Here is a 15,018-nt window from a genome sequence, read left to right on the forward strand (position 1 = left end):
GAATGTATGGCCACTGATGATAAACTAGCATCCTATACTAAGCATTTAGGATTGCAGGTAAGGTATCAACATTGTAGCAACAATGACAGGCTATGCATCAGGATAGGATTAACGGAAAGCAGTAACATGCTACACTAGTCTAATGCAAGCAGTATAGAGGAGAGTAGGGGATATCTGGTGATCAAGGGGGGGGGCTTGCCTTTTTGCTCTAGCAAGACGGAGGGGTCGTCAACACCATAGTCGATCGGGGTACCAGCAACAGCGTCAGTCTCGTAGTCTACCGAAGAGAAGAGCAGGAAGAAACAATCAATACAATGCAAACAGATGCATATCGATGCACGACATAACAAGTAGCGGTGCCAAGTGTGCCCTAACGCGGTAGGAGGTGATACCGGATAACAAGTAGCGGTGCCAAGTGTGCCCTAACGCGGTAGGAGGTGATACCTGCGAAGGGAGAAAACATCCGGGAAAGTATTCCCGGTGTTTCGCGTTTTTGGAAAGATGAACCGGAGGGGGAAAGTTGCGCGTTCGATATGTTAGGGATGTGTGGCGGACGAACAGGCTACGTATCCGGATTCGTCTTATCGTTCTAAGCAACTTTCATGTACAAAGTTTTTCCATCCAAGCTACAGATTATTTTATATGATTTTCTGAAGTTTTATTCATTTTCTGAAATTATTATTAATTCGAAATTAGTAGAAAAAATGCTATGGGTACCCAGCTCTGTGTACATAGAATGTACACAAAGGCTGACATGAGGGCCAGGGGAACCCAGTTGACCAGTCAAAGTTTGACTCGTTAATAGGGGTGGGGCCCCTGTCATTCTCTGATTTACCTAACTATAGTTTAAATAGTTAGTTAGCAGGTTAACTAAAGTTAGGTTAATTAAGCAGCTTAATTAACTAATTAATTCATTTAATTATTTTATTATTATTATTATTATTGTGCGTTCGTTTTCTTGGGCGGGTACCACTGGTCAACTGCCCAGAGGGCCTAACAGGCGCGTGGGCAGGCGGCCTACGGGCGCAGGGACGCTGCGGGCGCCCGACCCGGCGAGGGCCGAGCGGGCGCTACTGGGCGCCGGTGTGGCGCGAGCGGCGGACACCGGAGGTGGTCGCGGGCACGGCGGAGCAAAGCAGCAGTCGGATTGGGGCGGCGAAGCCGCGGTGAGGCAGTGGCCGGAGCGGGGAGGCGCGGTCGGCAGCCATTATTGCAGGCCACGACGAAAGTGTCTAGGCGCACGCGGCGAGGGCAGCGCCAGCAGCAGCAGAGTAGCTGTGAGCAGCGGGCAGGGCCGGCGAGGCAGCAATGGGCGTGGTGGTGTGCACGTGCGCGACGAGGGACGCGTCCATGCACGCGGCAGGTGAAGCGAGGGGCGTGGCGAGGTCCTGGCGGGCGACGGAGCCATGAGCGGCCAGCCGGCACGCAAAGGCTGGAGCAGAAAGCACGTGGCCACGGCGGCGGGTGGGGAAAAGGTGCGGGCGGCGGTGAGGGAGACGGTTAGGGGACGGGGGCGTCCAGGACCTGCGCGGGGGCGACGGAGCGCGACCGGGCGCGTGCGGCGCGTGGCCGTGAGTCGGTGGAGTGCTACGAGCGCATCTCAGGGGCGTGCGACGCAGGCAGAGCAGGTGGTAAGGAGGGACAGAGAGGGATCTCACGTGCGCTGTGAGAAGAGGGTTCGGCGAGGCGCAGGGAGGCCGTCGGGGAGGGATGAGGGCGGGGCGGCATGGATGAGGCGGCGAAGGGCTCCATCGAGGTTGTGCGCGGTGAGCGACGGCGGCGACGTCCACGGGAGCCACGGCGAGGCACGCTCGGGATGGGGCCCCGATTGCCCCGATCCAATCTGGATCGAGGGAGGGAGGCAGAGGAGTGTGGGGATCGTGGGAGGGGGAGTGGGAGGTGCTGCGGTTGGTGGGTTAGGGTTTCAGGGGGATAAGAGGAAGCGAGGGTGGGCTGGCCGCTGGCCTGGTTGGTCTAAATGGCCAAATGGGCCATTTGGCCCAAGTAGAGGGGGTGGCTTTGCCCCATTTGTTTATTTTTTATTTGTCTCGTTTTCTGTTTTTGTTCTTTTACTATTTATTTTATTTAGTTTTATAAATCACAACAGTTGTGCCTAAATTTGTATCACTAAGTATACCTCTACTGCAAAAAGTTTAAACCTCCAACAAAAAATAGTTTAACATTTTATTAATTATGAAAGGCGGTCAATTAAATTCTTTTGCTACTGTTTTATTTATTTGAAGTCACTCCACTCTTTTAAAGATGTTGGTTTCTCCACCATTATTACTTATGCATTGTTTGTCAGAACAAGAACAATTTGGTTTTAATATTTGAAAACTTTTATTGTTTCTCTGTTTTTGAATTTGAATTTGAATCGGTTTCGAACTAACTCGAGATTAGCAACTATAAACAAGGTGACGTGGCATCATTAACAGAGGATCACTGTAGCTTAATTACACGGGCGTCACAACTCGTGCAAAATATCAACGCATAAAACCTAGGCTCTGATACCACTGTTGGAGAACGTAGTAATTTAAAAAATTTCCCTACGCACGCGCAAGATCACGGTGATGCATAGCAACGAGAGGGGAGAGTGTTGTCTACGTACCCTCGTACATCGGAAGCGGAAGCGTTAGCACAACGCGGTTGATGAAGTCGTACGTCTTCACGGCCCGACCGATCAAGCACCGAAACTACGGCACCTCCGAGTTCTAGCACACGTTCAGCTCGATGACGATCCCCGGACTCCGATCCAGCAAAGTGTCGGGGAAGAGTTCTGTCAGCACGACGGTGTGGTGACGATCTTGATGTTCTACCGTCGCAGGGCTTCTCCTAAGGACCGCTACAATACTATCGAGGATTATGATGGAGGGGGGCACCGCACACGGCTAAGAGAACGATCATGAAGATCAAGTTGTGTGTCTAGAGGTGCCCCCCTGCCCCTGTATATAAAGGAGCAAGGGGGAGAGGCCGGCCGGCCCTTGGGGCGCGCCAAGGAGGGGGGAGTCCTCCTCCTAGTATGAGTAGGACTCCCCTTTCCTAGTCCAAGTAGGAAGAGAGAAGGGGGAAGGAAAGAGAGGGAGAGGGAAAGAGGGGCCACGCCCCCCTCCCCTAGTCCAATTCGGACTCCCCATGGGAGGGGGCGTGCCACCTCCTGGGCTGCTGCCCTCTCTCTCCCCTCAGGCCCACTAAGGCCCAATACTTCCCCAGGGGGTTCCGGTAACCCTTCCAGCACTCCGGTTTTCTCCGAAATCACCCGAAACACTTCCGGTGTCCGAATATAACCGTCCAATATATCGATCTTTATGTCTCGACCATTTCAAGACTCATCGTCATGTCCGTGATCATATCCGGGACTCCGAACAACCTTCGGTACATCAAAATATATAAACTCATAATGAAACTGCATCGTAACGTTAAGTGTTCGGACCCTATGGGTTCAAGAATAATGTAGACATGACCGAGACACGTCTCCGGTCAATAAACAATAGCGGAACCTGGATGCTCATATTGGCTCCTATATATTCTACGAAGATCTTTTATCGGTCAGACCGCATAACAACATACGTTGTTCCCTTTGTCATCGGTATGTTACTTGCCCGAGATTTGATCGTCGGTATCTCAATACCTAGTTCAATCTCGTTATCGGCAAGTCTCTTTACTCGTTCCGTAATACATCATCCCGCAGCTAACTTATTAGTTGCAATGCTTGCAAGGCTTATGTGATGTGCATTACCGAGAGGGCCCAGAGATACCTCTCCGACAATCGGAGTGACAAATCCTAATCTCGAAATACGCCAACCCAACAAGTACCTTCGGAGACACCTGTAGAGCACCTTTATTACGTTGTGACGTTTGGTAGCACACAAAGTGTTCCTCCGGTAAACGGGAGTTGCATAATCTCATAGTCATAGGAACATGTATAAGTCATGAAGAAATCAATAACAACAAACTAAACGATCAAGTGCTAAGCTAACGAAATGGGTCAAGTCAATCACATCATTCTCCTAATGATGTGATCCCATTAATCAAATGACAACTCATGTCTATGGCTAGGAAAATTAACCATCTTCGATCAACGAGCTAGTCAAGTAGAGGCATACTAGTGACACTATGTTTGTCTATGTATTCACACATGTATTATGTTTCCGGTTAATACAATTCTAGCATGAATAATAAACATTTATCATGATATAAGGAAATAAATAATAACTTTATTATTGCCTCTAGGGCATATTTCCTTCAGGGGGAAGGTGATGGAGATGTTGGTGAAGATGGCGGAGGTGTTGGTGTAGATTGCGGTGATGATGATGGCCCCCGACGGCGTTCCGGCGCCACCGGAAGCGAGGGGGAGAGAGCCCCCCTCCTTCTTCTTCCTTAACCTTCTCCCTAGATGGGAGAAGGGTTTCCCCTCTGGTCCATGGCCTCCATGGAGGCGGACGGGTGAGAGCCCCTCCGAGATTGGATTTGTCTCTCTTTCTCTCTCTCTTTCTGCGCTCTGGGATTCTGCCCTTTCACCGTTTCTTATATTCCCGGAGATCCGTAACTCCGATTGAGCTTAAATTTTAACATGATCTCTATCTGGATATTAGCTTTCTTGCGGCGAAATAAGGGCATCAACCTCCTTACGGGGTGGACACAAGGGCCCAGGGCACACCTGACACCCTGGGGCGCACCCCCCTGCCTCGTGGCCCCATCGGGCATCGTCTCGCGTTGACTTTTCTTCCCAAAAATCACATATATTCCAAAAAAATCTCCATCAGTTTTTATCCCGTTTGGACTCCGTCTGATATGGATTTACTGCGAAACAAAAAACATGCAACAAACAAGAACTGGCACTGGGCACTGGGCACTAGGCACTGGATCAATATGTTAGTCCCCAAAAATAGTATAAACAGTTGCCAAAAGTATATGAAAGTTGTATAATATTGGCATGAACAATCAAAAATTATAGATACGACGGAGGCGTATCAGCATCCCCAAGCTTAATTCCTGCTCGTCCTCAAGTAGGTAAATGATAAAAAAGATAATTTTTGATGTGCAATGCTACCTAGCTTAATCTTGATCACATATCTAATCATGGCATGAATATTAGGACACGGGTGATTGAAACCAATAATCTATCATTTGACATTAAGACAATAATACTTCAAGCATGCTAACCAAGCAATTATGTCTTATCAAAATAACATAGCCAAAGATAGCTCATCCCTACAAAATCATATAGTCTGGCTATGCTCCATCTTCACCACACAAAGCATTCAAATCATGCACAACCCCGATGACAAGCCGAGCAATTGGTTCATACCTTTTAACGCGCTTCAGCCTTTTCAACCCTCACGCAATACATGAGCGCAAGCCATGGACATAGCACTATGGGTGGAATATAATATGATGATGGAGGTTGTGTGGAGAAGACAAAAAGGAGAAAGTCTCACATCGACGCGGCTAATCAACGGGCTATGGATATGCCCATCAATTGATGTCAATGTGAGGAGTAGGGATTGCCATGCAACGGATGCACTAAGAGCTATAAGTGTATGAAAGCTCAAACTGGAAAGTAAGTGGGTGTGCATCCAACTTGCTTGCTCATGAAGACCTCGGGCATTTGAGGAAGCCCATCATCGAAATATACAAGCCAAGTTCTATAATGAAAATTCCCACTAGTATATAAAAGTGATAACTCAAGATACTCTCTTTATGAAGAACATGGTGCTACTCTGAAGCACAAGTGTGGTAAAAGGATAGTAACATTGTCCCTTCTCTCTTTTTCTCTCATTTTTTGGGGCCTTCTCTTTTTTTTGGCCTTTCTCTTTTTTTTATTTTTTTATTTTTTTCGTCCGGAGTCTCATCCCGACTTATGGGGGAATCATAGTCTCCATCATCCTTTCCTCACTGGGACAATGCTCTAATAATGATGATCATCACACTTTTATTTACTCACAACTCAACATTACAAGTCGATGCTAGAACAAAGATATGACTCTATATGAATGCCTCCGGTGGTGTACCGGGATGTGCAATGATCTAGCATAGCAATGACATAAAAAACGGACAAGCCATGAAAACATCATGCTAGCTATCTTACGATCATGCAAAGCAATATGACAATAAATGCTCAAGTCATGTATATGATGATGATGGAAGTTGCATGGCAATATATCTCGGAATGGCTATGGAAATGCCATGATAGGTAGGTATGATGGCTGTTTTGAGGAAGATATAAGGAGGTTTATGTGTGATAGAGCATATCATATCACGGGATTTGGATGCACCAGCGAAGATTGCACCAACTCTTGAGGTGAGAAAGGGCAATACACGGTAGCAAAGAGGCTAGCAATGATGGAAGGATGAGAGTGCGTATAATCCATGGACTCACATTAGTCATAAGAGAATTCATATACTTATTGCAAAAATTTATTAGCCCTCGAAGCAAAATACTACTACGCATGCCCCTAGGGGGATAGATTGGTAGGAAAAGACCATCGCTCGTCCCCGACCGCCGTTCATAAGGAAGACAATCAATAAATACCTCATACTCCAACTTCCTTACATAACGGTTCACCATACGTGCATGCTACGGGATTTGCAAACCTCAACACAAGTATTTCTCAATTTCACAATTACTCAACTAGCACGACTCTAATATCACCACCTTTATATCGCAAAACTATTGCAAGGAATCAAATATATCATATTCAGTGATCTACAAGTTTTATGTAGGATTTTATGACTAACCATGTGAATGACCAATTCCTGTCAACTCTCTGAATGGATATAAGTGAAGCAAGAGAGTTTAATTCTTTCTATAAAAGATATGCCCACACTCTAACAAATATAAGTGAAGCAAAAGAGCATTCTTCAAATGGCGGTTTTCTATGTGAAGAGAAACAGACAATCCAAACATCAAATGATACAAGTGAAGCACATGAAGCATTCTATAAAGCCATAATCAAAAGATTTAAGTGAAGTGCAAAGAGCATTCTAGAAATCAACCAAGGACTATCTCATACCAGCATGATGCATAAAAGAAAAATAAAAACTAAATGCAAAAGACGCTCCAAGATTGCACATATCGCATGAACGAAACGAATCCGAAAACATACCGATATTTGTTGAAGAAAGATAGGATGCCTTCCGGGGCATCCCCAAACTTAGACACCTGAGTCTCCTTGAATATTTACTTGGGGTGCCTTGGGCATCCCCAAGCTTGAGCTCTTGCCTCTCCTTCTTCTCCTCACATCGAGACCTCCTCGATCTCCGAACACTTCATCCACACAAAACTCAACAGAAAACTCAGTAAGATCCGTTAGTATAATAAAGCAAATCACTGCTCTAACTACTGTTGAAAACAAATTAATATTTTTTTTGCATTGTAGCTACTATAATATAACTTTTCCATGGCTTAATCCACTGATATAAATCGATAGTTTCATCAAAACAAGCAAACTATGTATCAAAAAACAGAATCTGTCTAAAACAGAACAGTCTGTAATAATCTGAATATTCACCATACCTCTGGTACTCCAAAAATTCTATCAAAATTAGGAAAATAAACAATTTGTATAGAAAGACAGTGCAAAAAGTTTCAGAACGGTTTGACGTTCCAGTAAAAAAATGTAAAATCGCGCACTACAGCCAAAGTTTCTGTCCTGCATCGTACAAACCAACAAGCAAAGTAAACATCCTAAAGGCAAATCTTGGCACATTATTTTTATTTTTAAACCTTATAAAAGCACACAACAGAAATAAATGACTCTCTAAAACTTCTGGGTTGTCTCCCTGGCAGCGCTTTCTTTAAAGCCATTAAGTTAGGCATATAGTGCTCAAGTAATGGATCCACCCAGATCCCAAGGTATATCAAAGCCAATTTGAATCAACAATGATTTGTAATTTAGTAGTGAGCACAAAGTAACATAAATCATGTAATGACGAAGTCCAACTCTCTTCCTATGCATCGGCATGTCATAAAATAATTCATGCACACAAAGTAAAGACCAATGCATAGTATAAACAGTTTCTTGCAAATTTTTCGTGTTGGAGACATAAAGAGGCGGAGATGTAGTTCCTCTCTCATAATAATTGCAAGTAGGAGCAGCAAGCACATGCATATTATATCTATCAAAATCATCATGTGCAATAGTAAAGCGCAACCCATCAATATAATCCTTAATAAGGGTAAACTTCTCTGGTATAATGTAGTTGTGAGAATTCAAAAAGATAATAGGACTATCATGCGTGGGTGCAATAGCAACAATTTCATGTTTAACATAAGGAACTATAGCAAATTCATCTCCATAAGTATAGTTCATATTGGCATCTTGGCCACAAGCATAGCAAGCATCATCAAAAGGGGATATTTCAAAAGAATCAACAGGATCATAACAATCATCCTTCGGTAAGAGCGAAGGGACATTAAATAATGTATGAGTTGGAGAGTTACTCTCATTAGAAGGTGGGCACGGGTAGCTAATCCTATCTTTCTCCTTTTGTTCTTCGCTCTCCTCATCATCTTTTTCATCCAATGAGCTCACAATTTCATCAATTTCTTCTTACACGTTAGGAGTGCCAGGTGCATGGCACTCCGACCCAGACGTTTTTCGATGGCAATTCTAACCACACAAAGATGGCAATTTTCCGGTCAAACGCAACAGATTTCTACCAAAAATAAATTGAAGAACAAAAGTTGTCATGCTTGCCAACTAAATTTGCCATCCTCGCATAATTAAACTTGCCATCGAAAACGTTTATAGTTGCCATATGCTCGTACACGTGTGGCATTTATCAGGGTCCAAAAGAAAGGCTTGAGGAACAACACTTATCAGGGTCCAAAAGAAAGGCTCGAGGAACATAACAAGGAACTGGTAGAGACCCATGAATGAAAATCCCGCGACTGATGCAGAAATGGACAATTCTTGACAAATTTCCATGGAGTTTAGGGAATGCGCCATTTATAAGCCCACTTATTGGTCTAACAGTTCAAGAAAGTTTTTTACCGGAAAAATGAACTATCGAGCTACTAAACGGGCCTTGCGGCACCATTTACACCCCAAGCATAGTTCCTGTAAAATTCATGTGTTCCAAACAGACCATGAAGACGACACAACAAGCCGACCGGAGAAATTTAGGCCATACCAGCATCAGGATTACGATGAAGTTCTTCTTCACCCAACAAAGTGTTTTGTTTGGGTATGTGTTACGCCAGCAACAGCAGGTTAGGCAACTCAATGAGAATGCACAACAAACTAGTAGCAACGAGGATTTAAGTTTAGTTCCCACATTCGGCACATGGTAGAGCAAACGTAATGAACTGAAACATCCGGCAAATCATCGAATTAACAACATCCTAACTTACAACATTATAAGCTCATAAACCCCAGCTTTTCGACTAAGTAAGGCTGATGGGTACCATTGACTAAGTAAGCACACAACAACCCCCCAATTCAAGCTCAAACTGGCTGGCATTGCCATGGGGCCGCACGGCACGGTGGTTTTCGGTTGCTTCAATTTTTCGCAGCTTCATGTTCCACTTCGTCCCAGCGGTATATGCTGCCATCCTTGCTGCAGGCAACGAACGTGCTGAAGAATGGAAGAAAAGAAGAAGAGTGACACACAATTCTCATGCGCCAACACCAAAACCAGACTTGAAAGAAGAAAAACTATGATGGATGCACATAGCACGCATGAGAGGCTATATCCATAAAAGTACAGGATCAGAGGTGGCGAACGGAACATGGTGATGTACCTTCCGTCAAACGACACTGCAGTCTGCCTTATTGTAATTTTGCATTGCGGACTACTCAGCCTGGAAATTATCAGTATGTACATGCAGGAACATACAAGTTAATAGCTAGCACCACCACAACATGCAGGGGAGGAGAAACTGGGAATAGCTGAACTTGCTTGGTTAAACTTACATGGTAATTAGCTCAGGAGGGCACGTCTGCACATCCCACACATAGATTTTGCCTTCACGGTTGCCTGTTTACGAGCAAACGATTAACCACAAGAGTTACATTTTGAATTTCATCTAACCCTGATCAGGTGCATGTAGATGAGTTCGTTTACGAGCAAACGATTAGCCACAGGCATGTTTTCTACAAATATCAGTTTTTCACGTGTATAAGTACGGCCATCCTCAGAAACTTGTTGACAATCACATAAGTACAATACATAAATATGTCCGTAGATAATAATTTCAATATAAAGTGTTACCTATTGCTAATTGATTGAAGTGAAAATCACATGAAAATTTGATAAACCAAATGTCACAATCGGGCACAGGGTACTTCTGAAGAACATCAATGCTATCTCCCTAATAATAAAACATTGATTGAGTCTCTGGGTTCACCGTCACGTTAGTTTTCCATTAAAGCCCTTGTGTTTTTCGGTTCTGAAACCCGCAGTCCAGCAAATAAGAAAAAAATTGTTTTGCACTGCTGCTTCGTGGCGAGTCCGCGGCCCGCCGAGACCCAGGTCGGGCCCTGGGAAACCCATCCAGGCCCAAGCCAATCCGAGCCGCGCCTGTACGCAACCGCTTCCCCGAGCTCCCTCCTACGCCCGACCGCACCAGCAACACCTCCTCCACCTCGCCTCACCACCGGCGAGGGATTGAAACAATAAGGAAGAAAAGAGAGGGATTTCGGGTGTGACAAAGAAAAATAAGAAACAAAAGAATAAATAAGGAATAAAATGAGGAAGGATATAAAATGAAAGAATGAAACCCGTAAAAATAGAAGGAAACAATAAATAAAAAGAAAGGGGAATTAAGTTGAGAGAAGGAAAGCTTCCATGCGCAAGACGAGGGACAGACTCGAGAACAAGACATCTGGACACATAAAAATTAGAGAAGAGGAAGAATATATAAAAAACATGTTCTTCATGGACGCATTTTGAGTTGTTTAGAGAAACATTCGTACAAGTTTTTTTTATGGAACATGCATACAAGTTGAGCTTACGTGAGCACTTAAAAAATTAGATGCCTTTGCACTAGAAAAAGAAACTTAGATCGTGGTCAATCAAGATTTTGTGTTGTTCAAAAAAATTAATGGGCTGCACTAACACACGATTTACACAACATCACCCACGGAGGACATGACAATAGCAAGCAATCGGATCATCGTCACATGCGCAGCCGGTCTCACACATTAAGTGGCGTGGGAGATCTTTGGACAACACTTCTAATATTTATTTTGTTACTCGTGCGGTAGTGTGGAGGATTTCAAGGAGCTTGTTTATGTCGTCATGTCTGGTGATAGGTCATGGGGAAAGGGGTAGGAGGAGGAAGTATTGAGCCATTGCGTTAGTGAAGTGACATTTTTTTGTCTCCCGTTGCAATGCACGGGCATTTGTGTGCTAGTCCTGCATATGGAATGAAGAATCACTTCAGATGAAGGCACATAGTATGGCCGGCATCATTTTTATAAACAAAGGAGCACAACCAGAACTAGTTTGGATCAGTACAAAAGTATAATTTGTTAAGCCCTATAGTTCTTTAAAAGTAAAACTGCATCACCTCGCCGTGACCCTGCTCTTTTGTTTTTGGCTCCCACAGAACAATTTCATTTTCAACACTCTGCAAGTTCAAGGCGAAGCAGATCAGATGTTCTCATCCTTCAGGAAATAATTAAACCAGCATTGAGAAACAGGTGGCAGCACTAATCTTTGATATAAAAAGAGACTGTAAAGTATGATATTACAGGTTTCAGGTATAGTCTGAAATTTTGCACCAGTAAGCATTCTAGCACTGTGTTCACACTAATTCGTCTCTCCTACAAAAATGAGCAATTTACCTTCGACAGGATGAAGTCACCAAGCCACCTAGTACAGTCAACATAGTTAGAATGCACCACGCAAGTCATAAGCTGAAAGGGGATAGATCAGCACGATGCTGAGAGGGTTAAGAACAATACTAAAAGTTTGCATAATAACAGGTTCAAAGATGAGAGATACTTAACATACCGGAAATTGGACAACTTTTGTTGGAAATTTTGATGGAAGGTCAGTCCATGTAAAGGATTTCTTCACGTATGGCGAAAATTCTATGACAACATTAACAAACCATGTCAGTTATCAGCAGTAATAAAATGTAAATAGGAAGCAAGATTGATGAAATGGTTCTCTAACCTTTCATTGACCATATTTTAACTGTATTATCCATGCCACAACTGGCAATTCGGTGCACATCAGAAGGGTGGAAGTCCTGATATAACGGAAGTATGAATGAAAGGACAGTTAGTGCCGAGATAACATGTTTTATTTTTCAGTGATACTAACTAAAATTTGATCCCCTCAATAATGCCAGTAGCTGGAAGACATGTTTTAACTATATTTAGAGTGTGTTCGGATTTAGTCCAAGCTAGCCTTGACAAATATTTGGCTAGCTATAATTTTGGTGAAGATTTTGCTAGCCCATAATTTGTCCAACATTGGTAAGAAAACTGAACTAGGGTGGCCAAACGAGCATTGGCATGCCAGAAAATTGGCCATGATCCTAACAAAGACCAAGTTTTTGATTATGAACGAAATATTGGTAGGGTAGCTTTTGGACACAATCCAAACATATCTTCGGGCAGTGAAGTGAGTGGTAATATAAAACAATGTCACTATAGGAGGTAGGTGTAACTTACAACACTCAATACATCATGACGGTGACCTCCTCCTCCAGCAAAAATCAAGATGCAGATCCCTGTATGGACATTCCATAGCCTAACAGACTCGTCCTATAAGGCCATATAAACTGCGTCAGAAAGGTAAAAGGCATAGGTATACCCAGCATCACACCAGGTTATCTGCCAACCTTGCTTGCAGAAATGAAGAGCGAAGGATTCAATGGTTGAGTTCTGATCTCATTTATTGAACCACCATGGCCAATAAAACTCTGCATGATTTGTAAGACGAAATAAGAAACTTACTCCATGTTCGTAATCATTAGTTTAGGATATTGAATCGTCATATGTATGCCCAATTTCATTACTACCTCAGAAGAATAGATCTGCTAGGTTGTATCCATCAGTCCTAAAATAAGTGTCTCAACTTTGTACTAACTTTAGTACAAAATTGTACTAAAGTTGAGACACTTATTTTGGGACGGAGGGAGTACATGTTTTCACCATGCTAGACGTATTAAAGTATTTGACATCTACAATCTCTTTCGGAGAAAAATAAGCTACTGCATAGCAGAAACAGAACTTTTCCTAAAAATCCAAATCATCATCTCGAATGGACAATACAGGGAAACCAACAATTATCAAATAAGTAACTGTTTTCAGAAAGGTCATCAAATAAGCAGCTGAATAGTAGATTGTAAAATGTTTTAAATAGTGGGCTATGGAAAATAGCGGCCGGCCTTCAAATCAGCTATAGCGGGCTATAGCAGGCTATTTGTGAAGGCGACCATTTAGCGGCGGCACCCTGCTGAAAAGGCTATAGCTTCGCTATAGCCGGCTATTTAAAACTATGAGATTGATGCAAGTGAAACTTCATCCATCTTGGCCACAATAACGAAGTAGAAAACTCTGGCACTGTTATACCTTAAACAACTTCCCGGTGGCACAGTTGATGACCCGAATGACCATATTGGTTCCTGCTGCCACTAGCAGTGGTGTGCTGCGAAGGTCAGAAGCCCAGCTCAGAGTGTAGAATGACTGAGCATCCTGAGATAAGATGCAGACCTCATCAGCCTCAGACAAAGTACAACTAATATAAGAAACTGAAGATTCTAGAGATTGTAATGGAGCTTACGTCCGCATCAATGTATGCTTGCAGAACAGCCAAGTTACCGTCGGGGAGGCCACGGTACGTTGTCACCTGCAAGATCAACACGATTAAGAACATTCCCAAATCTAAAGACAGAGCAAAGATCGAGCGAGCGGGCAACCACAAAAGGCTTACACGATTGCCGCCGGCGGTGGCGAAGACGTCGTAGTAGCGGGCGTCGATGAAGTTGAAGCTGATGGCGTAGAGCGGACGCTTGCCCTCAGTGTGCTTGCTGCAGAGCTTGAACTCCCGGCTCCCGCTGGGCACCAGCGACCCCACCGCCGCATCGCACCCTAAACCCTGCACCGGGCGCAGGCTCGCCATGGGCGCCGGGAGAGGCTGGGGCTCTGGCGCCTCCTCCTCCTCCACCGCCGCCTTCCCCTTCCCCTTCCCCCTACCCTTCCTCTCGGCCGGCGCTTTCGTGGCAGCGGCGGCGGTGGCTTGGGCGGGTGGGATGGGGCGGCGCTGTGACCTCTGGCGCGTGTCGACCTCAGGCATTGTCGTCGCGCTTCAGAGTTGAGAGATTTGGGGTTTAAGCACCGCGCAGAAATCAGATTTACATTTTCTTCTTGCGAAAATCAAATTAGGAAAGAATCAAGTGGATACTACAAAACTTTGTTGTATCAATAAAAGCAATTAATCGGGCACCTGCAGTTTACACTTGGATTTACATCTTCCATTTTTAAAGAAAGAGGGGATGCCTTCCGGGACATCCCCAAGCTTAGACGCTTGAGTCTCCTTAAATATTTACTTGGGGTGCCTCCGGCATCCCCAAACTTAAGCTCTTGCCTCTCTTTCTTCTTCTCACATCGAGACTTTCTCGATCATCGAACACTTCATCCACGCAAAACTTCAACAGAAAACTCGGTAAAATCTGTTAGTATAATAAAGCAAATCACTACTCTAAGTACTGTTGCAAACCAATTCATATTTTGTTTTTGCATTGTTTCTACTGTAATATAACTTTTTCATGGCTTAATCCACTGATATGAATCGATAATTTCATCAAAACAAGCAAACTATGCATCAAAAACAGAATCTGTCTAAAACAGAACAGTCTGTAATAATCTAAACATTGACCATACTTCTGATACTTGAAAAATTCTACCAAAATTAGTAAAAATAAAAAGTTTGTATAGAAAGACAGTGCAAAAAGAATCAGAACCATTTGACGTTCCAACTAAAAATGTAAAATTGCGCACTACAGCCAAAGTTTCTGTCCTGCACCGTACAAACCATCAAGCAAATGTAAACATCCTA

General features: G+C 43.9%; 1 protein-coding gene across 1 annotated transcript; it reads right to left on the reverse strand.

Annotated features, from left to right (window-relative positions):
• Nucleotides 1–9,503: 9,503 nt before the first annotated feature.
• LOC123152022 (polycomb group protein FIE1-like) lies at nt 9,504–14,091 on the reverse strand. The gene is made up of 13 exons (XM_044571631.1): nt 13,894–14,091; nt 13,744–13,809; nt 13,533–13,655; nt 12,800–12,880; nt 12,630–12,722; nt 12,127–12,202; nt 11,962–12,041; nt 11,793–11,864; nt 11,516–11,575; nt 10,216–10,315; nt 9,918–9,981; nt 9,746–9,805; nt 9,504–9,579 (listed from the first exon to the last, which is right to left on the reverse strand). Exons 1-13 carry the CDS (start codon nt 14,080–14,082, stop codon nt 9,504–9,506), a joined length of 1,140 nt encoding a protein of 379 aa, XP_044427566.1. The 5' UTR covers nt 14,083–14,091.
• Nucleotides 14,092–15,018: the final 927 nt, after the last annotated feature.

The sequence above is a fragment of the Triticum aestivum genome, chromosome 7A (genome assembly GCF_018294505.1).
Source record: "Triticum aestivum cultivar Chinese Spring chromosome 7A, IWGSC CS RefSeq v2.1, whole genome shotgun sequence".
Lineage (NCBI taxonomy): Eukaryota > Viridiplantae > Streptophyta > Magnoliopsida > Poales > Poaceae > Triticum > Triticum aestivum.

Coding starts and splice junctions, on each gene's coding strand:
- LOC123152022 (XM_044571631.1), bottom strand. CDS start 14,082: ATGGCGAGCCTGCGCCCGGTGCAGGGTTTAGGGTGCGATGCGGCGGTG. Junction 11,576..11,792: donor GTGACTTCATCCTGTCGAAG/GTAAATTGCTCA, acceptor TTGAACTTGCAG/AGTGTTGAAAATGAAATTGT. Junction 9,580..9,745: donor GCAGTGTCGTTTGACGGAAG/GTACATCACCAT, acceptor TCCATTCTTCAG/CACGTTCGTTGCCTGCAGCA.